The sequence below is a fragment of the Geotrypetes seraphini genome, chromosome 5 (genome assembly GCF_902459505.1).
Source record: "Geotrypetes seraphini chromosome 5, aGeoSer1.1, whole genome shotgun sequence".
Taxonomy (NCBI): Eukaryota; Metazoa; Chordata; class Amphibia; order Gymnophiona; family Dermophiidae; genus Geotrypetes; species Geotrypetes seraphini.
In genome coordinates, this window is record NC_047088.1 from 100377594 (window position 1) to 100403909 (window position 26316).

General features: G+C 41.8%; 1 protein-coding gene across 8 annotated transcripts in view; it reads left to right on the plus strand.

Annotated features, from left to right (window-relative positions):
- The window catches only part of FBXL19 (F-box and leucine rich repeat protein 19), a 192920-nt gene that overhangs the window by 42147 nt on the left and 124457 nt on the right, over positions 1 to 26316 (plus strand). For 3 of the 8 annotated variants that reach the window (XM_033945289.1, XM_033945287.1, XM_033945288.1), the window contains 3 exons: positions 16043 to 16200; positions 16529 to 16673; positions 19486 to 19687. In XM_033945289.1, the coding sequence (XP_033801180.1) occupies positions 19517 to 19687 (171 nt within the window). In that variant the 5' untranslated portion in view covers positions 16043 to 16200; positions 16529 to 16673; positions 19486 to 19516. The remainder of the gene's footprint in view (positions 1 to 16042; positions 16201 to 16528; positions 16674 to 19485; positions 19688 to 26316) is intronic. The other 5 variants (XM_033945294.1, XM_033945286.1, XM_033945290.1 and 2 more) reach the window with 3 other exon arrangements.

Genomic DNA, 26316 nt, shown 5'->3' on the forward strand with positions numbered 1-26316 from the left:
CTGTATGATGTTATGCCTAGTTTGTCTAAGTATGTGCCAAGTGTGGCTATGTAAAGGTTGATACCTGTATAGCGCTTAGAATTATGATAAGCAGTATAACAAATTTTTTAATAACCTTGGAACTCCACTTCTATTTTTAATTTAATAATATGCTTTTGTAAACCACCTTGATTTGCTGCTAAAGAAGGTGATGTATTAAATTTGATAAACAATATCACTTTCTAATACAGTCTTTATTTCTCTCATGGGAGGCTGATCCATACCTCCAATACTCTTTCTATAAGGAGTAATAGAGCAAATATTTATTGTCTATCCTTATTCATTTTCTTTTTATTCCAGAGCTTCGTTTCAGTTGAAAGAGACTTGCCTCCTGGGTTTTTTGTACCACCGTGTAATTTAACTCTCTACCATATCGCCCTTTTCCTTCCTTTCTTCTGGAATATACATGTTTAGATCATTAAGTCTGTACTTGTATACTTTATTATAAAAACTGCTGACCATATTAGTAGTTGCCTTGTGAACTGAACATTCAATTTTAAATAATTTTGAGGATGTTGTTTCCAGGTTAAACAAAGTACTCCAAATGACATATCACTGGAAACTTATACTGTATAGAAGCACTGTCACCTCCTCCTTTCTGCTAGCCATTTCTTTCCCTGTACACCCAATAATCTTTCTGGCTTTCATTGTTGCCTTTTCTTCCTGTTGGCCACTTTAAGATTTTTACAGGTCTGTTATTTCATGCACAGAAATACTTCACCTAGGATTACCAGACGTTTGGATTTACCTGAACATGTCCTGTTTTTGGAGGACTCTCCGGGTGTCCAGATGGTTTCCTGGACTGGAGGGAGTTTGTCCAGATTTTGGACTTACTCTGTCCAGTCCAGCCCCCACCCCGGAGTGGGATATGACTGAATCTCCCCTGTCCCCACATACCTTCTCTGATGCTGCAATTTCAAAACTTTGGGCAGCCAGCAGCGTTAGTGACATGATCCTGCTGCCGTCAGCCTGTCCTGGAAGCCTTTGCTCTGCAGTGTCCCGCTTGTGCGGGAACAGGAAGGCCTGCAGAGTGAAGGCTTCCGGGGCAGGCTGACAGTCGCAGGATCATGTTGCAGTGCCAGAGGAGGTATGTGGGAACAGAGGAGATTCAGAATGCCATACCTGACTCTGTGTGGCTGGGTTGGGGGAGGGAGCTGGAGAGAGAGAAAGAGCAAGACTGGTGGGGATTGGGGACCAGGCTAGTGGGAAGTTAGGGACCAGGCTAGTGAGCGGCATGGGTGGGGCAAGGCACTGTGGGTAGGGCAGGGCTGAGAGTAAGGTCAGGTGTCCTCTTTTTGATTTGACAAATATGGTAACCCTAACTTCACAACTATACTGTACTGCTCCCTTGGGTTTTTGTAGCCCAAGTACATTACCCTGTATTTTTTAGCATTAAATGTTAATTGTCAAATTGTGCATCGTTCTTCAGGCTTTGCTAGTGACCTTCTCTTGTTATCCACACCTCCCATGATGTTTATTCTGCTGCAGATTTTGGTATCATCTGCAAAGAGTCAAACCTTTCCTGACGGTCTTGCCACAAAATTGCTTACAAAAATGTTGAACAAGACAAAGGACTGATTCCTCTGGTGCACCATCAGTGGTGTAGTAAGGAGGGACAGTCCTCTCCGAGCGCAATCTTAGTGAGAGTGCAGGCATCCATCTTCCTCTCCGGCCGCTCCCCCACCCCCCCCACACACACTTTTGTGCGCACTGCTTCCCTTCCCCATATCTCTATAACGTTCCTGGTGAGAGCAGCAACTCCCAACCTGCTGTCGCGCCAGCGTTGGCTCTTCCTTTGACATTACTTCCTAGACCCGCACCTAAGAAATGACATCAGAGGAAGAGCCAATGCTGATGCGACAGCAGCTTGGGGGTTGCTGCTCGTAACAGGAACATTAAAGAGATATGGAGAAAGGGAAGGGCATGTATGCGGCAGGAGGGGGTGGGGAAGGAACGTGTGAAGATGGGGGGAGCAGGGAGGGGCACCACCACCCCAGGCGCCTCTCTCCCTTGCTACACCACTACACACCATAGGTAACATCCATATCCTTGGAGTGAACTCTTACTTACCACTACTTTGTCACCTCACACTGAGCTAGATTTTGATCCAGTCAGTCATGTTAGAGCCCATTCCAAGGATGCTCAGTTTATGGGTTGTTCTTGCTGAACCCTGTCTTACTGAAGTACACCATATCCAGTGCTTTCCCTTGAACCAGTGCTCTGGTCATCCAGTCAAAGAAGTTTTTGTCACAACTAGTTTAAAAAATACATATTGCCTAGTGTCCTATAATCTGTTGGATTGCATAAAGTGTAATATCCTTTGTTTTTAGCAGCCTTTCCAGTAATTTACTCACCACAGAGGTCAGACTAACTGGCCTGTATTTCCCTAGCTCTCCTTTCTTCCTTCCCCTTTTGTGGAATAAAAAAACCTGTAGCAAAAGAAAATGAGCTTTCTTTCTGAAGGTCAAGACCAGTATTTAGTCCCAGTGGAGTCTATTGAGGGCATGCAGTCTCTGCAAGTGGGGAAGGGAATGTTCTCCTCCCCTAGACTGATGCAAATAACAGTATCACCCCATACAGTAGATGTTCTACTGTTAGGGTTTTGTCTGCAGCCATTTCTTCTTCTGGAGATCTACAACTTCTGTCTTCCTCTCCACCTCTTTCCTCAAATATCCAGAATCTTGTATCCATCTCTTCCTTATGCTGCTCCTGCATTTTTTTTTCTCTTCTCAGTATCTTCTACTCCATCCCTCATCCTAGACACTGCCAGAACATCCCTCTTGCTATCTCTTTCCTGTGGAAATTCACAGTAAGCATTTCCCCATCTTTTTGCCCTCCACTGAGGTCAGCATTTCCTATATATCCACAAAGCCAGCACTTCCCTCTTCTGTTTTTCTCCCCACTCCCTTTATCTCTCACATCCATAGCCAGCAATATCGAAAACACCCTCCCTCTTGGGATTCCTTACTCTTTCAGACTCTCTTTTCCAGTGGGCTGTATATTTGCCCTTTTTCTTACCAAAATAATTTCTGAATAGTAGGGATGAGCACCAACTGGCTCATTCTTCAGTGGTAGCAGAGACTATAGCTCCTCTGGCATGACTCTCTTTTTAGGAGTGGTGATCTGGGGGAGGGAGGGCTGTCCGTCTGGCTTCTCCTTGGTTGACAGTGATAGTCAACCTGAATTCTTCATTGTTGGAGGCAGAATACTGAACTGTTTAAAAAAAAAAAAAGATTTTATTGCATTTTCCAATAGAAGTACATAAACATATTTACAAGTAATATATGTTATATAGATAGTTACTTAAATATGCGGTCAAGCTGCAAACAATACGAAAAGGCAAAAAACTCAAAAGCAGTTACAGAAACTATCAAAAGGTGCCAAGTTTTACGAAAGTGTATTATTTTACAAGATTTTAAAGTGATAATACTTTCATATTTTTGTATAGAGCACACATAACTCCACCACTCACTAAAATTAAGCTTAGTATTATCCTTCCAGTTACAGATTATTAGATGAGTGGCAGTAGTGAGGAAAATGTTAAAAAGTTTCTTTTGATTATTAGGAATGATACTGGTCTAATCTGTCACCTAAGAATTTGTTGTTCATTATCTCTCGTATTCTGTAGGAATGATACTGGTCTAATTTGTCACCTAAGAATTTGTTGTTCATTATCTCTCGTATTCTGTATACCAATTCATAGCTATGTCGCTGACTGTCCAGCTCTTCTTATTTGTACTTGCTTTCAGTGTACTTTTATTCAATGATTCTATATTGTAACTTATCGCTGACTGTCCAGCGCCTCTTATTTGTACTTGCTTCCAGTGTACTTGTATTCATTGATTCTATTTTGTAACTTATCGCTGACTGTCCAGCTCCTCTTGTTGTAAACCGCCTCGAACTACAATGGCTTTGGCGGTATATAAGAAAATAAATTATTATTAATTATTATTATTATTAATCTAGTTTGGCATGTCTTCTGGTTTTCTATCCTAAGATTATTTGGCACAGCACAGTAGAGGAGGTGGTTTCTTTTGGTTGTCAATAGTTCTAGCACATCTGGCATGGTCTTCTCCTTCATTTGGGGTGGCAGGTGTTTCTTTGTCTCTTCCTTAGTTTCTTTTTTAGCCTGCACAGGTGTGGCTGACCTATAGCATTATCAAGTTAGAACCCTGAGAAGGTGAGAGAGAGAGTAATGGGGGTCAGGATGAATGCACATTTGGGTGGTAGCATAGGAGGCTTATTTGCTGCACCCAAAGGAATTCACCTTGACACATTGGTTGAGAAGTACAGGTCTAGAGACAGGATTAAGGGGAAAAAGGAACGCTATAAAGAGTAATAGTAAGTCATGGAAAACACAATATGGGTGTGAGTGGAAAGAGGAGAGGATGAGGTGGAGTGCAAAAATATTTAATATAGATGAATGGTTAGAAATTGGCAATAGTGAAACATAATCTGAGAGAAATATCTGGGAGAACGATAAAGATGGTTGTCAGCTTGATGAGTCAAAAGGGTAAAAAGAATGTGGTTGTCAGCTTGATGAGTCAAAAGGTTAAAAAGAAGGAACTAATGGAAAGAAGAGAGGAATATTCAGAATTATTTTGGTGGATGTGGAAATCATAAAGAACAAGAACCAGAGAAAATAGATGGAAAAAAGATCCAGGAAAGGAATCCAGCTTATCAAAGAAGGTATTTAAATGCTCAAGAAAATGGTGGAAAATGATGATGAATTGAGATGGAAGTGAAAAGTGAACCAGATGGAAGTGAAAAGAAGGATAGGAAACAGTTGAAGTAAGGAACCAAGGGCCCCATTTACAAAGCCACTGTAGCAAATCCTAGTGCTGCAAATGTAATGCAGCCCATATAAATTAAATAGGCTGCATTGCATTTATCATGTGGGAATCTCTACTACAGCTTTATAAAAGGGGCCCCAAGTTGAGACCAGGAAGTAAGGGAGATGAGATCAACATTATCTTATAGCCTGAGGCTGTAGGATAAGGAGAAATAAAACAAGGATAGGGCAGAGGCAGTTTCATGGGTCAAAGCTAGCACAGATTAGAGGAGGCAAATAGATCAGCAATGGTATTAAGGGCACCTCCTGGGGTACATTTTTGCAATCTGTTTTCAATCCTTTTGGCTTCTTGAATCAGCCTTTGTTGTTTTGTTTTTCGCCTCTACTGATATGACTCTCATGACTTTACCATATGAAATTCCATGCAAGGAAAACACCCCCCCCCCCCTTTTTAAGACCTCCCCAAAATCGCTGATTTAGGCTGTTAGCCTTACTACTCACTATAGTAAATCCAACAACTCGGTAACTTTGCCAAAAACAGATACTTTTAGGTACACAAACACTTAGCAAATCAAAGTTTTAACAGTGTAACCACAAGGAAGCAGAACTGATGCAATGTTGAATAAATTAGCCTCAGAGCAGAAAGTAGGGCTAAAAAGCCAGAAACGGCTCAAACATTTGTAAATCACTGGCTCCTCCACCAAACAGGGGGAAACGCAATAAAAACCACAATGGATAATAGCCTAATGAGAAAAGCCTGTGCTTCAGACCTACTTGCCAGCAAAGCATAGAGAAGTTCACAAGATTCCAGTGACACACAATGCAAACCTGGACATAGTACAGTAAACAAATGTTCAAGAAAAGCTCATCTTGTACTTAGCTTGAAAAGATGACATCACATCTTCATGCTGGGATCCAAACCGGTATTCAAACCACGCAGTCCCAAACTCACAGTTGTAATCCAACTTGAGGTTAAAGAGCAGCTCACAGTTTCCTTCCCTCAACAAGAGCCTGGTTTCGCCAAAGACCCGCTGCATCAGGAGAAAAGGATGCTTATCAGATGACATGGAAATACCGCTGAAACAAAAAAGTTTATGATGATACGATGAAAGCAAGGCTCTTGGATTTTTCCTGTTTTGAATTTAAAGTTGTTTTTCATAGTTTCCAGCTTCATTTTTGCAAGAAAAACTCATAGATGGCCTCCGCAGGGCAGGATGGGATGGATTCTTGCCTCATTTGCAGTGGATAGCTGTCATAGAAACATAGACATAGAAACATAGAAGATGACGGCAGAAAAGGGCTACAGCCCATCAAGTCTGCCCACTCTGCTTACCCACCCCCTGTCTATGCCCTAATGACCCAATTTCCTTATCTTGACCCTCGTAGGGATCCCACATGGGTATCCCATTTATTCTTAAAGTCTGGCACGCTGTCTGCCTCGATCACCTGCACTGGAAGCTTGTTCCAATGATCAACCACTCTCTCTGTGAAGAAATACTTTCTGGTGTCGCCATGAAATTTTACGCCCCTGAGTTTGAGTGGGTGCCCTCTTGTGGCCGAGGGTCCCTTGAGAAAGAAAATATCATCTGTCAGATGCACAGCCGTGTTCCACGTACACTGAGGTCTTCAAGGGGTTCGAAGTTTGCATCAGGGGGCCCTGGGGAGTGTGCTTGTTGATGTTTTGACAAAACGTAAGGATGGCTCCAGCAGAAAACCTCATAAATCCTCCAAGCATTCCAAATCTGAGGTGCAGAAGTTGGCTCCAACCGTGGAGGATGGTTCCCCCCCTAATTTGTGAATATTCTTTATCAGGCATACTTAGTCAAAAAGTCTTTGCCTGTTTCTCTTCCACCATACTCTGCCGGTCACAGGGAACCCTACTCCGAGGGAACAGGGTCTTTCTTCTTGTCTTCCAGTGGGGGTACTGGGGAGTAAGTTGGTTGTGCCTGCAGTTGCGCCAGACATTCTTTCCATTCTTCTGTTTTTGCAGGGCAGCTTTGCGGTGGCCATGGTTGTGGCAAATCTAGCGGATCTCCAGGATCCAGACCTTTGTGGAACCTGTGATTTGGGGGAGGAACCCACTTCAAAGTTGCACATCTTGTGGATTTAATCTCTGCAGGAATTGAAACAACAGACGGAACAGTTGTTCACTACTGAATGTTCCCTCATAAGTGACCAGAGGTCACAATCTGCCTCTCTTTCTGATCATCCTGATTTTGGATTCTTACAGATATCTTGGAGACTCCTGAGGGTCCCTTGAAATGTGCTCGAGCCATGTTGAGGCTTTATCCCATGGTGAATGGCTTTAACAAGCGCTTTACTTCCCCGAAGGTGGATTCTTCGGTGGTGTAGGTCACGAAGTGCACATCCCTCCCCAGCGATAGGGGGGGGTCTTGAAGGATGTCCAGAACCAACATGTGGATTTCATCCTTAAGCATCTGTTTGATTTGGCTGTGGCTAGTGTTAAAGCAATGTAGACCTCCTCTTTTGTGGCTCTGGCATGCCATTCCAAGCTGCACCATGATCCTGACACTGTGGTGCTTCGTGATTTGGATTTTCTTATCTCCGGAATGGATTACATGGCCACACTATTACTTGTACCACACTATTATCTTCGGTTATTCATAATGTTGTTTCATTATTTCACAGAAATTTCATTTTAAATTCAGCAGTCTTGTCACTTATTCATTCACTCACCATTTCAAAACTAACACCATAATCTCCATGTCGGTCTCAAAATGGCTGCAGCGTTTCTATCTCCCTTCTTATTCCTAATTCACTAGTCATACCATCCAATCACTAAGCTCACTGCAAACACTCCCCCCATTCATACTAACGTCATCCACTCTAGCTCTGCTGAATTTAAAATGAAATTTCTGTGAAATAATGAAACAATATTCTGAATAACCGAAGATAATAGAGTGTGGTATTGATTGAAACCAAGTTTATATTGTCCTCACTCAATGAAGTAAATATCTTTCAAGCCAATTTAGATAGTGATAACCTTGTAAGACATCTTGAAAGTTTTTGCCAAGCTTGGCATCTATTTTGTTTCAGCTTGCAGAATGCAAACTTATCTTTGCTGAATTATTTAACCGATAACTTAAAAAATGGAAAATTCCTCACTAATAATGGTCATATTATAATAATCCCAATTCAAAAAAATTGTAAAGAATCACCAGCATTAGTAACCAACTATAGACCAGTAGTATCCATTCCATTTATTGTAAAAATCATGGAAGGATTGCTACATAGCCAATTGATGGAATATCTTGACCAGTTCTCTCTTCTGCATGAAACTCAATCCGGTTTTAGGCCTTTGTTTAGCACTGAGACAGTAATGGCGGCTATCTTGGATAATTTGCATTTCTTGTTTAGTAAAGGCCTTAACGCCCTGATCATGCAATTTGACATGAGTTCTGCCTTCGACTTGGTGGACCATGGGAAACTGTTACAATGCTTAGACGCAATTGGAATCAGAGGAGAGGTGTTAAACTGGTTTTGAAGTTTCCTTATATCCCGCACCTATCTAGGAGTTCTGGGCATTCTAATTTTCATTTCTTCTGGCGTTCCTCATCCATACTCAGGTCCTTCCACAGGACAATGATCCTCTTCATCTGCCACACCGCGCTTCAGCGGGTCTCGCTGTCAGTAGTCCGCAGCAAATTGGCCAGTGGCTTCTGCTAAGAAACAGTTCTGATGCCAGGCCGATGTCCCCTCCTCTCTGCATCGGGGTGGGGGTGGTTGTCGGCCTTTCTGGCAGAATGGAAGGCCATCACTTCCAACCGCTAGGTTCTGGAGGTTCTTAGAGCTGGCTACAAATTGGAGTTTTTCTGTCCTCTGACCAAGTATTTTCTGGATTCCTCTGCAGGCCACCTTGAGAAGGTGATTTGGGTGCAGGCCACAATACGCAGATTTTTGGATATTGTGGCAATCGAGCCCATGCTGGAGCGAGACTCAGGCTCTGAAAGATACTCAATATACTTCATCGTTCCTAAGAAAGGATCCGACAATTGGAGACTAATTCTGGACCTCAAGGCGGTCAATGCAGCCCTGAAAGTCCCTTGATTTCGCATGGAGACGGTGCGTTCAGTGATCACATCGGTGTTGCCAGGGGAATTTCTAGCCTCCCTGGATTTGATGGAGGTATATCTTCACATTCCCATTTTCCCGGACCACTGGAAGTGTCTGTGATTCCATGTTCTGGGACAGCATTTACAATTTGCAGCACTGCCCTTTGGATTGGTGACGGCACCCCGCATCTTCACCAAAGTGATGGTGGTGGTGGTGGTGACCTATTTCCGCACCTTGGATGTCCTGGTTCACCCGTATCTGGACGACTGGTTGATCAAAGCTCCCTAACTGTCCGAGGGGATGTCAGGCTGTCTGTCAGGTGGTACACTTGCTGCAACATCTGGACTGGGTGATCAACTTCAGAAAGAGTCACCTCGAGCCCACCTAAGACTTTGGAGTATCTGGGAGTTCGATTTCACATGGGTCAGAACACAGTGCTTCTACCTGTGTCCCGTGTCCCATCAGGAGAAGCTACAACAGATTATCAGGGACTTTCTGGTCACACCTGTTCCGAAAGCTTGGCAATATCTCCACATTCTGGGGCCATGGTGGCAACGATCGATGTGGTCTCTTGGGCCAGAGCCCCTCTGTGGCTGCTTCAGGATGCTCTGCTTTCATGTTGAAATCCACAGCAAGCCCCATTACATTCATCCCTGCCCTGGACGATGGTGGCACACAACAGTCTAGCAAGGTGGTTGTGTCCTCTCTCGTTGTCCCAGGGAATTCTGCTCTGGATCTTGGATTGGGTGATCTTGTTGACAGATGCGAGTCTCAAAGATTGGGGAGCAGTGTGCATGACTGTCCCTGTTCAGGGCTGGTGGGTGCCCTCAGACTGCAAGTGGTCGATCAATTGCTTGGAACTGCCCTTTTCCACTTTGAGGGTTGTCTCCGTCATCGATCCGTCCATGTGTTCTCGGACAATGCCACAGTGGTGGCTTCCGTCAATCGTCGGAGGCACAAAAAGTCTTTCTCTGAGCGTGGAGGCTCAGCTGCTCTTTTGGTGGGTGGAGAGACACCTTGTGGTGCTGTCTGTGGCGCATGTGGCAGGAGTGGACAACGTTCAAGCAGACTTTTTCAGTTGTTAGACACTGGCCCAACGAAGAGTGGTCACTCTCTTGAAAAGCATTTGATTGCATATTGGATCAATAGGGGTGCCCCACATTCGAACTCCTGGCAACTGCAGCCAGAAAGAAGACCGATCGGAAGTGCACAGTGGCAGACTATGCAAAGGCTTGGAGGTATTACCAGGCTTGGTGCACCCTGAGACAGGTGGACCCTTCTCTTTCATCGATTCCTCGGGTCCTGGAGTTTCTGCAGGATGGCCTGAAGAAAGGTCTAGCAGTAGCTTCACTCAGGGAATAGATTGCTGGTCTTTCATGTATGGGCCCTCCTTCCTTGAAAGGCTCATTGGTAGTTCATCTTGATGTGGTTCAATTTCTGTGGGGCAAGTTGCAGCTAAGGTCTCCCTTGCTAGTACTTCAGCCCGCAGGGTTTTGGATCTTCAAGCTCTCTCCTGCAAGGATCCCTTTCTGCGTATTACAGATTCTGCTGTGATGCTACATACTGTTTCTTCCGAAAGTGGTTTCTGCTTTCCATGTGAATCAGGAAGTCCGGTTTCCTGCTTTTACTTCCTCTAGTTCAAGGGAGCAGGACCGGGTGTTGCAGTCCTTGGATGTGTACAGGAGTTTATTGTGGTATCTGGAGGTCACCAACAAGTTTCGCCTGTCTGATCACCTGTTTGTTTTGGCAGGCCCTGCCAACAGAGGGAAGCCTGCTTCTAAGGCTACCATTTCCAGGTAGATTCGCATGGCCATTTCTATGGCTTATGTGGTGGCTGGAAAGAAGCCCCCTCTTGGGGTGTGGGCTTATTCAACAAGAGGGGGTTTTCCTCCTCTTGGGGCAGAGTTGCTGGCTGTTTCTCTGGACAAGATTTGCAGGGCTGCTACTTGTTCCTCCTTGCATATATTTACCAAGTTCTACAGCAGGGCTGCCCAAGTCCGGTCCTCGAGATCTACTGGCAGGCCAGGTTTTCTGGATATCCACAATGAATATGCTTGAGAGAGATTTGCCTGCACTGCCTTCTTGGTATGTAAATCCCTCTCATGCATATTCATTGTGGATATCCAGAAAACCTGGCCTGCCAGTAGATCTCGAGGACTGAACTTGGGCAGCCCTGTTCTACAGGATCGATGTGGCAGCCAAGCAGGATACTGCTTTTGGTGCCTTTGTTTTGGCAGTGGGCTTTTCAGTCCTACCCTGAATTTTCAGGGCTGTTCTGTTACGTCCCACTGGTCCCGAAATAAAGTGGGATTGTACAAAAATGAAAGATTAGGTTCTTACCTTTGCTAATCTTTTTGTAAATCCATACTTTATTCCGGGAACCAGCCCTATACTTGCTGATTCGCCAATTGTCTGCCTTACAAGTGCTGGTAAGTTGGATTTCTGTTTTCTGACCAGCCTTTAGTGCCATCAGACTGGGTTTAGCACTTAATTTTTTTTGTGGGAGGTGTCCCAGTTCAGGTGCCCCCTTTCTGACAGTGCAGGCTGTGTCTCCCTATAGCACTGTTTTGCCATTCAGGTTTCCAAAGTTTCATAACCTGTTATTTCGTTTTCATTGCTGTTGTTTATATGAGCGAAATTGAGTTGTTCTCTCTCTCTGTTATTATCCTCTACAGATGTTCTTGGCTGCTTTAAGACTGACTGGTGAGCAGGGAAGCATGCTCAGTAATGAGGTATGAGGGGGAGTGGATAAAAGTCTCTGAAATTTGAGGCTTCCTACAGATCCTGGCAGGTGGAGGGAAATAACCCACTGGTCCCGGAATAAAGTGTGGATTTACAAGAAAGAAGATTAGCAAAGATAAGAACCTATCTTTCGATGTGAATTGCTTGTTTACTCTTTCCAAAAATATTAGGACTAGGAGACATGCGATGAAGCAACTAAGTAGTAGATTTAAAACAAACCAGAGAAAATATATCTTTACACAATGTGTAATTAAACTTTGGAATTCGTTGCCAGAGAATATTGTGAAATCAATTAACTTAGTGGGGTTTAAAAAAAGTTTGGATAATTTCCTAAAAGAGAAGTCCATAGACCATTATTGAGATGGCTTGGGGAGATCCACTGCTTATTGCTAGGTTAAGCAACATAAAATCTGTTTTACTACTTGGGATCTAGCTAGGTACTTGGGACCTGGGTTGGCCACTTTTGGAAACAGGATACTGGGCTTGATGGACCTTTGGTCTGTCCCAGTTTGGCAATTCTTATGTTTGAGAAAAGAATATATATACAAACTTGTGTAGTGAGTATTCACTGTGGATGAGTCATGGTAGTTAAATATGCTGTGTGAAAATTTTGTGTCAAGATATCCAGGCAGTCTTGTGGATAAATATATCCATGGATGAATTCAGTGTTCAAGCATCCATGTAAAATGTTTGAGGATACGACAGTATGACAGAAAAAGGAGTAAAGTTGTGAAGAATAAACCCACAAGATAAAAGTAGAGCGAGACAAGGGAGGAGGAGCAAATCTAAGATGACGGCTTGAAGGGAGTATGGAGATGCCATCCCCAGGAGAATATCCTTTTTGCTTTCCCTAACTCATGGTGAAACGTAGATCTAAAGTTCGGATTTTCCCGGAGGAACCTGCACTGCTTACCGGGCCGATGGATGCTTTCGTGCAACATACCCCCGCGCCCCCCCCTCCCCCCCCCCCCGAATGCAGCATCCGGATGAATCCTCGGCAGGAGGAGGCATGCAGACTGAGGCGTGCAAGCACTCCAGTTAGGGTGCCACTTTATCTCTAGAGGAGCAGAGCCCACCCAAGCGTCCCTTGGCTATGGAATCAGCGTTGGACGTTAAGCATACCCGAGACGCTCCCTTGATGTATGGCCAGAGCGAATCTGATTGGCACCAGGAGGATAAGCCAGCATTGTCAGTGGAGGACTTGGATGCAAGTGAGGAGGAGGAGGTTCACATGCAGATTTCTTTGGCAGCAGCAGTTCTAGGTACTGGTGTTACAGGGGAACTCAGTGTGGATTTAGCACTCCTGCAGAGACCCATGGTCTTCAGTATGGAGACGATATGGGAAGCAATAAGTTAGCTTACAGTCCTCTTTGGGTAGCCAAATCCAGTAACTTTCTAATCTGTGAACAGTTGTACTATCGGGACATGTGGAGATAAAGAACAGAATATCTAGTCTGAAAACAAGTCTTTGGACTATGAAACCAGACTAAAAACTTTGGAGAGACAAGCTTTGATCTGGGTTAAAGATAGCGGGAACTTGCATTTTAAATGTGAAATGTTAGAAAATGCTACCAGAAAATGTAACCTTGGGGTTATTAATTTTTCAAAAGTTTTGACCATTACACCAATGGAAATGTTTAAAAAATATTTGAATGAGGTTCGGAACACACCTGAGCCATCTTATCCACCTGTCTCTAAAATTTATTACCTACCAACTAAGGTAAAATCACAGAGTCCTAACCAGCAGAATCTCTCTGCTGATAGTTTGGACCTGACTAATTTCCTTGAGAGGTCAGATGTAGAAGCTCAGATCCCTGCAATATTATTAATTTGCCTTGCTAGGGACTCAGACAGAGAGTGGCTTTGAAATTGTTTTTTAAATACCGAGATCTTCCCTTTATGACTTATAAAGTATCGATGTACCTGGATTTATCTAGAGCCACCCAGAAAAGAAGAAAACAGTTCTTAATTTTGAGACACGGGTCCTTCAGTTGGGAGCAACCTTCACATTGAGCTATCCCTGTAAATGTGTAATGGTTTATAAAGAAAATAGATATGATTTTACGAGCCGCAACAGCTATCTAAATTTATTTCTGTTAAAGGTCAAGTAACTTCACCTCCTGATAAGGGTACCCAAGTAGAACAGCTCAGTCGGAAATAGGTTTGGGGGGGGATCATAAAGCTTCATCTTTATTTCCCTAAGGGCTCCTTTTATCAAGGCGCGCTACAGGGATTAGCGCGTCGGACATTTCATCACGCACTAACCCCCATGGCAGCCTAAAATCCTAACGCCTCTTCAATGGAGGCGTTAGGTACTAGCGCGGCAGGCTGTGTAACGTGCGGCATTCCGTGCGTTAAACCGCTACCACGCCTTTGTAAAAGGACCTCTAAGAGTTTTATGGAATAATGTAGTTCAGTTCATCGTTCAGCTCCTTCTCCAAAAATTGTGGATTAATTATACTCTGATTTAATTAATATGTTTCCTGGAAACTTTAAATTGAGAACATCAGTTCTTATTGTTTAGATATTTTCTGTTCATTGTATATTTTCTTTTTTTTGACGGATGTTATTATCAAAAGTTTAAAAATGCATAAATAAAGAATTTTTAAAAAAAAAGATAAAGGTAGAGCAAAGTGTTTTTTAAGTGCAAACACTACTGTCTTGAATAGAAAAGTAGCAACATTTGCATGAAATTCTTCAGCAAATAGGAGAAATCAAAAGAGATGTTTTTTGAATTAATCTGGGAATTTAGGGCTATAATAGATTTTTATTTTGTATTTTCGCAATCTTGTAAAAGGTTTTTTTTTAAATAGTGTCAGAACTGCTGACATTGGTATGAATGGTTGTTTTCAAAGACCGTTTTCAAAGATGAGTTTTGTTTTGTTTTGTGTATATGCCAGGAATGATCTTAGTCTCTCAAGCATTGTAATGGTTCTGTTCTTAACACTTGCATTGCATCAAAGAAAACCTTTTTCTGGAGTTTGTAGGATGTAATATCTACAGGCTCCCAGTCCAACTACAGGACTATTTTTCTATCACTCTGTAACATATGAATGTATTTCCTTAGATAGGTTTAAGGTTTTCTCTTTCCACCCATTACCATATGACTAGAAATTTCTTCTGGGCTAGAGTTATGCCAGCACTAACAGGGTGAACAGCACAATACAGTTCAAACTATAATCATTGTCTCTTTCTATGACACTGACAATATATACTTTGTAAATTATAATTATGGATTATGAATCCTTTCACTTATAGGACTAGGTGTCCCAGAACACAGACACAGGGATATAGAGTGCTGGAGTGGCTCCAAATACACAGAGCTTGTCTCTTTTAAGAGTTGTAAAGGTGCTGCAGATCAGGATTGAAACTCATTAGCAGAATTTTTATATATGGGATCTTAGTAAGGAAAGAACTGAGGTGCATTGACAGAGTTGTGAAAGTTGAGTGTGTGATTTCCCCCCCCCCCTCTTTTGTTTGAAACTGAATTTAGTGACATTCTGCCTTAGAACCGAAAACTGCCTTTTCCAGTCCTGCTGCTGACTTGGGAGTGGCTCAGAGAGGGCTGGGACCTTTTTTCTTGGCCTAGTTACACCAAGCGTTTGCAGGCAGAGCTTGCAGAACTAATGACTCTAAACCCAGCTCTTTCCCTTTCTCCCTTTTGCAGCATTTATTGTGATTCTGAGTAGAGCCAGTAAAAAGCCAAAGCTGTATCATAGACCACACAAGGTGAGGCTTGAAGATGTAAATGTATATGCAAGAGGATGATGAGGGAATCTGTCATAGAGGATATTCAAATACCTCAGAGATATAAGTAATACACAAGAATTGACAATAAGTGCAAAAGAAGTTCACAAACAAATCGGTGCATGAGACTTAGAGAAGGTAGTCTTTAGGAGTAATCTTAAGAACATAGTTATATTTACTATGAGCAATGAATTTGTGGTACCATACTACACTATTTCACATAATTGCTTTGTGGAAGAAAACGGGTCCATTTGGGTTATTTGACATTTTACATTATATGCAACTCAGTTACTGCTGATCAGTTACCGGCATTTTTTCCTGTTTTTAGCAAGCAGTTTATGATGTCAGTTCAGGCATGGATAGGCCAAAATAAGCTGTCACTTAATTTTCAGAAACCTGAGGTATTTGGGGGAAGGTTGGTCATCTCCACAGGATAGTGGGTCAATGTTGGTTCTTGGAGATCTGTCCTGTTTAAATTCAAGATCTAGAACTTGTTAAGTCAGCAGCAAAGAGCTTCTTATACAAGTTTTGCCTTGTGTGTGTATGGAGATGTGTGTTTTCTGGTGATGACATTCGGGCAGTGTTGCAATCTGTAATTCAACTTAACATTGATTTTATTTTTTTTTTATTTTTTATTTTTTTTTGCAGTTCCCTTTCTCTTGGACTTTCCATGTATATGTGCAGGTTCTCTAAATGATTCAAAATGCAGCAGCTAGGCTGTTAGTTAACAATAACCAGTACAAACATGTTTCCCTGTACTTAAAGCTCTCCACTGACTGCCAGTTCTGTGATACGTGAAATTCAAGGTATTTGTTTTGATGTTTAAGGCTTTGTGTGGGGATGGGTTGTGATGTTTATGTTCTTCTAAATTTCAGGTACTTGAGATCGTGCTTTAAGACTATGTAACTCCTTATCAGCTCATGTTCATTTGGAATTAGGTTTATTGCTGTTTTCAAGAAACAGTGAAGACTTAATTTGCTTAAATTTTTAGGATATGATTTTGATCTATGCTTTGCGCTTGCATTTTATCATTCTGATTTGTGATTTTATGCATGATATTTGATAAGTCACTTGAGTGATGTTTGTTGGTCTAGTAGAATATAAAGGTCAATAAATAAACTTATTTCTTCGTAGAAAGAGTGGTGGATACATTGAAACATCATCATGTTGGAGGCAGTGCAGGGAAATGAGGATAAAGCTGAGCCTCAAGTTGGGCCTGCAATATTGCAGCAGGGAAGAAAGATGAGCAAACTGGATGGCCTTTGCAGTTATCTGCCAGGTTATTCAATGTTTCTATGTATTTATTGTCTCTACTTTTTCTGCTGTTTACAATTATATCACTTGTGATGGACTTTAGGATTGGATGACCAAGAGGATGGGAATAGGGATTCAGAGCTTTTTGCCTCTTGATACTTGCTTTCCCAGGGTGTTTTGGCTAAGTGACTCCCTTCTGGTTGTTTAAGTTTCTAATTCCAATTGGAGTTGCCTTTGCAGGTACACAATGACATAAGCCTTCATTTACAACTGTGTGAAAGAAGGGTCTCCTGTTTATATAAAGCCACCTTACATCTAGCTCAGTAATTGCCAGTTTCAGCACTCACTTCTTTCAATCTTCAAACCTGTGCTTCCTTAAAGAAAATAGTTACATCTTTAAAACTTTCATCTCCCCCAACTGACCCCTATTCCTGCTTTTCTTTTATCGTGCTTCCTCAATCGACTCCTTGAACCATTACTATCAATCGTTAACAATAGTCTTTCAGTTGGAGATTTCCCTCATGACTGGAAAAAAAACTATAATCACCCCTCTTTTGAAGAACCAAAAACATGACCCTAATACTGTAGCCAATTACAGACCAATCTCAAATTTGCCATTTGTTTCTAAAATAATTGAAAAAGTAGTCTGTTCAATTATCTGATTTTCTAACAAGCACTAATGTACTGCATCCTTGCCAAACCAGTTTTCACCAACACCATTCCACAGATCACACACTCCTAGGTCTCTTAAATCACATAAGACAGATCCTGGATAGCAACCGTGACACTGTTCTCTTTTCTCTCGACATGTCTGCCGCTTTCGACTTGGTTGACCATGATATTCTCCTTAATTGGCTTAAAGAAATACAAATTAAAGGGTCTGCCTTTCAGTGGTTTCAGTCATACCTCACTGATCAAACATTTTCAGTTTACTACTCCAAAACTTTTTCTAATATTCACTCACTTCAATCTGGCGTACCACAGGGTTCAGAGTTGGGACCTATTCTTTTCAATATCTTCTTTGCTCCCCTCAGACTGCTGTTTCAGTCTCTAGGCAGGGTTTACCTTCTTTATCTATGCTGATGACATCCAGCTAATTTTACCACTGGACTTTCATCATCCAGTTATTCACTCATCTCTGAGAAATTAGACAAAATTGCAGATTGGTTAACGATCAACAAGTTAGAGATCAATTCTCAAAAAACCTCAGTAGTGGTCTTCCTCTCAAAATTTTCACCAGCAAAATCTTTCAACTTTAATATGAAAGGTGTTCCCTTTCAACTTTCAACAAACGACTAAGATCTTAGGAGTTGTGATTCATAACACTCTATCTTTTCATTTATACATTCCGAAGGTAGTTTCCTTCTCTTTCTTTCCTCTTTGACGAATCCAATCAGTTAGATATTTTTTTCAATTGAGTTCACTTTGTATTTTAATATATTCCCTGGTACTCTCTAACTTGGACTATTTTAACTCCATCCTTATCGGTCTCCCAAAGTATCAGCTACATCAGTTACAGTTAGTTCAAAATACTGCAGTAAGACTACTTTATTGTCGGTCAAAGTTCGATCATGTCACTCCTCTTCTAAAAGATGAACACATCTGCCTGTTTCATAATGAATTCCTTTCAAATACAATGTTCTTTCTTACCAGATACTATCAAGTAGTCTTTCTTTATTCCCTATTCAGTTTTTGAGTTTATTATTCTCCACAGAGAGCCCTCTGATCCTCATAACAACAATTGCTAACTGTCCCATCATTCAGATAACTATTTCTTGATGTCCACAGGAATTCTTCTTTCTCGTTTATGGCACCTACACTCTGGAACTCCTTACCACACTACCTTTGCAACAAAAGTTTGTTTTCAAAATTTAAGGCTCAATTAAAAGCAATAACAGTTCAACTAAACAGATTAATTTTTTTTATTTTTTTTTAAAAAGGAAAACGAATCTAAGGTTTTATCCTTTTCCCTTTCTCCATACCCTAGATTTCATTGTAACTAACTTTTTCGTTCTTACCTCATGTTCCTATTGATGCTTGTAGACTTTGCCCTTGTTAATGGTCTTAGTTTGTTTCCCCACCTTTTTTTTTAATGATGTAAACTGCTTAGATTTTAACCCTGGTTTTATATTTACGGTATAACAAATAAATTGAACTTGAACAGGGACTACAGAATGTGGATCTGTATGGTAACTGGTACAAGTATATCTTGACAGGCCACTAGATAGCGCTGCAACGTGATGGCCAAGGTTTCTCCCCTTGATCTACAGAAGGTAGACTATCAAAAAAATAAACAGCATATGTATGTGTGTATGTATATATATATTGTTGCCTGAAAAAGTGTCATATATGTAATTTTTGCTTTACACGAGACAGGCATATATTTTAAGAAGATCATGGATTAGTGTACTGAATGCCAAAGAGTGTGGTACTGATACTGTACTATTTTATTTAAAAAAAATAAAATTTGATATATTATTGGTGATTTTATAATGACATTCACACGTCTCATTTTCTTTGTTTCACATCAAGTGCATATACAACACTTTTTGCTTTCAGGCAACAATATGTATATATGCATATTTGTGGATATGATTAGATATATAGATATATGTGTATAAAATGTCTGTATACATAATGTGTGTGTTTATATAATATGCACATCCACACATTGATAATAACATAGGTATAGTTGTCAGTTTAAAATGAGAACTGATGTTGCAGGATTTTCCTTTTGGACTTTAATTGATGATAATGGTTTCCCTTGCAGGTTTACAGTGATGATGTGACTTGTCTCGCCACTGATGCCCCTCTTTCTTATTTTCCTTTTTGCACAGCCCCCGGCGCAGCTGAGGTGGTACTTGGTCAATGTCGTCGAGCCGAGGTGGGGGAGGATCTCGCCGGCGCCGGACGCGGTGCCGCCGCTGTCACGCTTGTCTGCGCTTGGAGTGTGGGGAGTGTCACTTCTGCAAGGACATGAAGAAGTTTGGGGGCCCCGGTCGCATGAAGCAGTCTTGTCTGCTGAGACAGTGCACTGCAGTAAGTCCCTGTGGGTCTACTGAAATGGTTAATATTAATAAATACGTTATCTGGAGCCCACCTAAAAAACTTTTAGGAAATATTAGGGCCCTTGTCCCCAGAAGACTTGTAGCTACCAGTCCAAATGCCAGGAAAGATTAAGCAGGATTCAGGGTTACATAGAACTACTGATACAGAATATACAGAAATTAGTAAAATATACAGAAATTAGTAAAAATGGCAAAGAGTATAGAGAAGGATCATTCAAAAGTAAAGGTTCTAGACTTAAAAAAACAACCAACTAACTTTGTTTGGATGGGGGATTATGTCAAGGAATTGTCTGGATGGGAATGTCTGGAAGGAGTAGAAATGCAGAGGTCAAAACTGAAAGGAGTTATTATAAGGGCGACAAACCTATTTGTGAGGCAAGTAAGTAAAAGTAAGAGAAAAAGAAGGCCTCTTTGGTTCTCAAAAGTAGTTGCTGAGAAGGTAAGGAATAATTGGTTAGCTTTCATAACTACAAAACATCGCAGAAAGAGGAAGAAAGGTGAAAAGATCTGTAAAAGTTAAGAGAGGCTGGTCGAGTAGTCAGGAAACAAAAATACAAATGGAAGAAAAAATAACAGACACGGTAAAATGGGGAGACATTTTTTTAGATATATCAGTGATAGGAAGAAGTGCAAAAATGGCATTATGAGACTCAAACGCGAAGGGGAGGAATATGTAGAATTGATAAAGAAAAGGCCGAATTGCTTAACAAATATTTCTGTGTTCATAGCTGAAGTGCTGGGAGCGGGACAGCAGAAGACAAACACGAATAGGGATGGAGGAATGGTTGACCCTGATCAGTTTTTAGAGTTGTGTTCATGAGAAGCTAGCTAAATTAAAGGCAGACAAAGCAATGGGGCCAGATGGTGTACATTCAAGGGTGCTGAAGGAACTTAAGGAAGTTCTGGTGGCTCTGCTGACTGGCCTTTTCAATGCTTCTGTAGAGTCTGGAGTGGTACTAGAGGACTGGAGAGGGCAGGGTCCCTCTACATAAAAGTGGAAGTAGGGAAAAAATGAGGAATTACAGACCAGTAAGTCTGACTTCTGTGGTAAGCAATTTAATGGAAACGCTTTTAAAACAGAGAATGGTGACGTTTCTGGAATCTGGTGGATTGCAGGACCAGAGGCAACATGGATTCACTAGAGGTAGGTCTTGTCAGACAAATCTGATCAATTTCTTTGACTAGGTGACCAGAGAATTGGATAGAGGGAGTGTGCTAGATGTGGTGTACATAGATTTTAGCAAGGCCTTTGATAGTGTTCCACACAGACGTGTAATAAATAAACTGAGTGCCCTCGGGATGGGCCACAAAGTGACGGGCTGGGTCAAGAACTGGATGAGTGGAAGACGACAGAGGGTAAGGTCAAGAACTGGATGAGTGGAAGATGACAGAGGGTAGTGGTTAATGGATATCACTCTGAGGAAAGGGATGTTACCAGTGGTGTGCCTCAAGGTTCTGTTCTTGGGACTATTCTTTTTAACATTTTTATAAGTGGTATTGCTGAAGGGCTGTCAGGTAAGATTTGCCTCTTTGCGGATGATACCAAAATCTGCAATAGAGTAGACATCCCGGATGGTATGAATAACATGAAGAAAGACCTGGCGAAGCTTGAAGAATGGTCTGAAATTTGTCAGCTAAAATTTAATGCTAAGAAATGCAGGTCATGCATTTGGGCTGCAAAAACCCAAAGAAATGGTACAGTTTAGGGGGTAAGAACATAAGAAACGCCTTCACCGGAACAGACCAAGGTCCATCTAGTCCGGCGATCCGCACACGCGGAGGCCCATTTAGGTGCTCCTTGTTGGAGACCCGGATTTCCCGTATCCCTCAATATGTTTTGCAAGAAGGTGTGCATCCAACTTGCGTTTGAAACCCAGAACAGTAGCCTCTGCCACCACCTCCTCCGGGAGAGCATTCCAAGCGCCCACAACTCGTTGTGTGAAACAGAACTTCCTAACATTTGTCCTGAACCTGCTGCCACTCAGAACTTATGTGCATGACAGAAGAGCAGGACTTTGGTATGATTGTATGTGATGACCTTAAGGTGACAAAACATAGGTGATGGCGAAAGCTAGAAGGATGCTAGGATTCATATGAAGAGGTATGGCCAGTAAGAAAAAGGAGGTATTGATGCCCCTGTGTAAGACTCTGAGACCTCATTTAGAATATTGTGTACATTCTGGAGACCGCACCTTCAAAAAGATATAAAAAAGATGGACTTGGTCCAGAGGAAGGCTACTAAAACGGTGCATGGTTGTCATCATAAGGTGTATGGGGACAGACTTAAAGATCTCAGTATGTATACTGTAGAGGAAAGGCAGGAGAGAGGAGATATGATAGAGAAGTTTAAATACCTATGTGGCATAAATGCGCCTGAATCGAGTCTTTCATTTGAAAGTAAGCTCTGGAATGAGAGGAGTAATCTAAGGAAATACTTTTTTATAGATGCATGGAATAGTCTCCCAGAAGAAGTGGTGGAGACAGAGACTGGGTCTGAATTCAAAAAGGCGTTTGATAGGCATGTGGGATCCCTTAGAGAGAGGAAGAGATAATGGTTACTGCAGATGGGCAGAATAGATGGGCCATTTGGCCTTTACCTTCCATCATGTTTCTATGTAAGAAGCTTTTTGACATCTTATAAATTGGGAGTTCTCAGTTCAGTCTTCAGGACACACTAAGCCCACAATAAATATGCATGACATGGATTTGCATTTAATAGAGAGATTGCATGCAAATTTATCTCATGCATATTCATTGTGGATATCCTGAAAACCTGACTGGGTTGAGAACCCGTTGTAGATTGACAGCAGTTAGCCCATGCATCTGAAATGAGAGGGGAAAGGGTATAACTGGAGGGTACTGATTTCATATACATCTCCTCAAAATATTTTTTCTGTCAGGGTACAGTTACAATTTGGAGCTCATTTCCAAAGGATGTGGTAAAAGCAGTTGGCATAGCTAGGTTTAAGAAAGGCTTGGATAAATTCATGGAGGTAGAGTCCATAAACCATTATTAAGGCAGACTTAGGGAAAGCCACTATTTACCCTGGTATTGCTAGCATGGATTCTTGCTACTCTTTGGGATCCTGCCAAATACTTGTGACCTGAATTGGTCACTGTTAGAAGCAGGATATTGGGCTAGATGGACCTTTGGTCTGACCCTGTATGGCAATTCTATGTTCCTACGTAACTTAGCCTGAGGAAGAGATGTTGAGAGATGCTGAGGGAGGTTAAGAAACCACAAAATAAAGGGACTCCTGCAAAATTTGTCATCTTTTTACTGTGCAGGTATGGCAATTGACACTCATTGTTGCATGGTCGCTGCTCAGTCTTTCTCCTGTAGACCTCTTCCATCCCATTCAACTAATGTCTTCTTTCCCCACGGTCCTGCCTGCACTGTGGCTCCCCAGTCTTACCAATTCAGCTTTATTTCCTCTATGTTCTTCGGGCTACCAGACATTTTACAGTTCTGTTTCAAATCTGTGAATTGCTTTACTGAGTTATTTTTTAAAATAGAATTGTACACTAGGTAATCTTATTAGTAGTGATGTCTCCAATAATGGGAAGAAGAGCTGAAACAGTATTAGTGAGAAAGATTGAAGCATTAGTGCAAAAAGTATTAAGGGGATGGGGCAGAAGTTAGATGGCCACCTGAAATATTTAGTGGCAGGGAAGGAAAAATGTATATGGAGAGAGGCATTACAATTGGAAAGGAGAATGGAAGATGGTAATTGGAGACAAGGAGAGTTTAAAAAGACTGTGGAAAGCAATAAAAGAATAGATTGCCAAAAGAGAAACTAGGAGAATGGAAGAAAGTGATGAGAAAAGCATTTCCATTTGTTAGTTATATTGCTTTCTTGTACAACCCCACTCTATTCCTGAACTCTCAGGTAGTCAATCCCATCTCACAAGATCTCTTGTAGGAAGCTACATTTGCATAGTTTTGGTCCTCCTCTTTTACTTCTAGACTGCCCTCCAGCTTCTAGTTGTCTTCCTACAGTAGGAGCTAATCTATTCTGCTCATGTTTATTTTTCTTTAACTTAAATATTTCTTCGCTGCTTGGCTTGTTTTCTTTTTCATGCTACAGAGGATCTCCTTGGGAGACAGCTCTGGCTGCAGGAGATTGCAGACTCTGAGGTGCAGAGTCCGCTTCCAGGGGGTTGACTGCTTTGCAGTGCACCCACCTGGACAGCCTGCATTCACAGTTCAGGAGCTTGAGGACCGTTCCCCTGGGAACTTAGCTCACCCCAGATTCATCTACTAGTGGATTTGAGCACAGGCTGCATGGCTTCATAGTGGTTTATCCAGGATCAGGGCCGACTGCGTTCTTCCACCCGTTAGTGCGCACAGATTCCAGGAGGGTGAAGGTCTCTGACTGGCATGTTGGGCGTGAGAGGCAGTCAGAAGAAACTGGCAGTCCAGATTCCAGGCTTCTTGAAGCAGAGGATCTCCCTGTAAGCTTTTGCAGCTCCCAGCACACAGCATGGCACAGTGAGATCGATTTTTGGGAGTCTCCAAAATCAGGTTTTGGGTGGTTTGGAGGTTAGTCCTAGGACCCTTCACCCCAAAAAAACCTAAAATCGCTATTTTTTATTTTTTAATATGGGTTTTCCGGACCATTTTAGTACTAAATTCACTCCCATGGTGGCCATCTTGGATTTCCCAATTTGGATTTAAAAGTTTTTATTTGCTTCAAAATGTCATTTTTGTTTAAACATGGGTAGGATGGATTCCTCAGGGCAGGATATTTCAGATTCATGCCCTATTTGTGATGGATGGCTGGCTATCTGAAGAGCATCAGAGGGGGTGTTAGCGCCTACTTTAGCCTCCACTGCTCCTTTGGGGAGTTCTATTGCCCAGTCCATCTGAGGATCACCCCAAAAGGTCCAAGTTTGAGTATGCACTTCCACTGTGGGAGGTGATGATGCTGCAGTCATAGTGCTGCAGGACCCCATTGTGTGGAGACTGTTCAGACCATCAGAGCTGGTAGGGATGATCAGAATCCTCAGACCTCGGCAGTGCACTTCTCCTTTATGAGTAGCATGAATCCACAATCTGAAGAACATAAGAATTGCCATACTAGGACAGAACGAAGATCCATCAAGCCCAGTGTCCTGTTTCCACCAGTGGCCAACCCAACTAAAGACCAGGTGCAGGGCATTGCAGGTGGTTCAGAATGCCGCGGCCAGATTAATAACTGGAACATCAAGATATGAACATATTACTCCATATTTTCGACAATTGCATTGGTTACCAGTTGTATTCAGAATTCAGTACAAAGCAATTATGTTATGTCACCAATTTCTATATGGTATGATTCCTGAAATTTTTAAGAGTATGGTTATCAACCACTAAGATTATTGCATTCCAAAAGTTCTGCATTGCTGAAAACAAAGGCTAACCCTAAATATGTGGAAACAAATGGCATGACTTTTACATGTGCAGGAGTCAAGCTGTGGAATGGCCTTGTTGACCAGATTTGAAAATGTGGAGAGAGGAACTCATTTTCGAAAATGTTAAAGACTCAACTATTTGTAGATGCATTTCTTTGAGCAATTGACTTTATGTAAGATTGAATCTGCCTGCTTTTGTTCTTATTTTGAATTGACTTTTAATATTATATGTATGTAATTCCCTGTAAACCGTTTTGGAAAAAACGGTACAGAAATTTAAAAAATAAATAAATAAATAGATCCCAAGTAATAAAACAGATTTTATGCTGCTTATTCTACGAATAAGCAGTGGATTTCCCCAAGCCATCTCAATAATGGTCTATGGACTTCCCTTTTAGGAATTTATCCAAATCTTTTTTAAACCCCACTAAGCTAACTGATTTCTCCCGTAACGAATACCAGCAGAAATATTTTCTTCAGTTTTTGTTTTAAATCTACAGCTTAGTACTTCATCACATGCTCCCTAGTCCTAGTATTTTTGGAAAGAGAAAACAAGCAATTCACATCTACCTTTTCTACTCCACTCAGTATTTTATAGACCTCAATCCTATCATCCCTGAGCCATCACTTCTCCAAGCTAAAGAGCTCTAGATGTTTTAGCCTTTCCTCATAGAGAAGTCGTCCCATCCCTTTTATCATTTTCATTGCCCTTCTCTGTACCTTTTCTAATTCTGCTATATCTTTTTTGAGATATGGCAACTAAAATTGCACACAGTATTTGAGGTGCAGCCTCCATGCATCGGAGGGAGGTTTATAGCATTTTTAAAGAAGTGGGCGGAGATCACTGTAGATCGCTGGGTACTTGGATGTTCTATGAGAGGGGTACAAACTCAAGTTTATCATCCCCTTACAGCACTTTTTCTAGTCTCCCCAGTGGGGAAACCAGAAAAAGAGGTAAAGGTCAGAGCAACAGTCCAGAAATGATTGGATATAGTAGCCTTAGAGCCCATTACAGAGTCTGACTCGGGCTTAGGCAGATACTCGATATCCTTCATTGTGCCAAAGAGAGGCTCCTAGGACTAGAGACCAATGATGAATCTTGAAGCAGTCAATGCGGCCCTCAAAATTCCATGGTTCCAAATGGAACCGGTGAAGTCAGTGATTACCTCGGTTATGCTGGGGGAATTTCTAGCATCTCTGGATTTG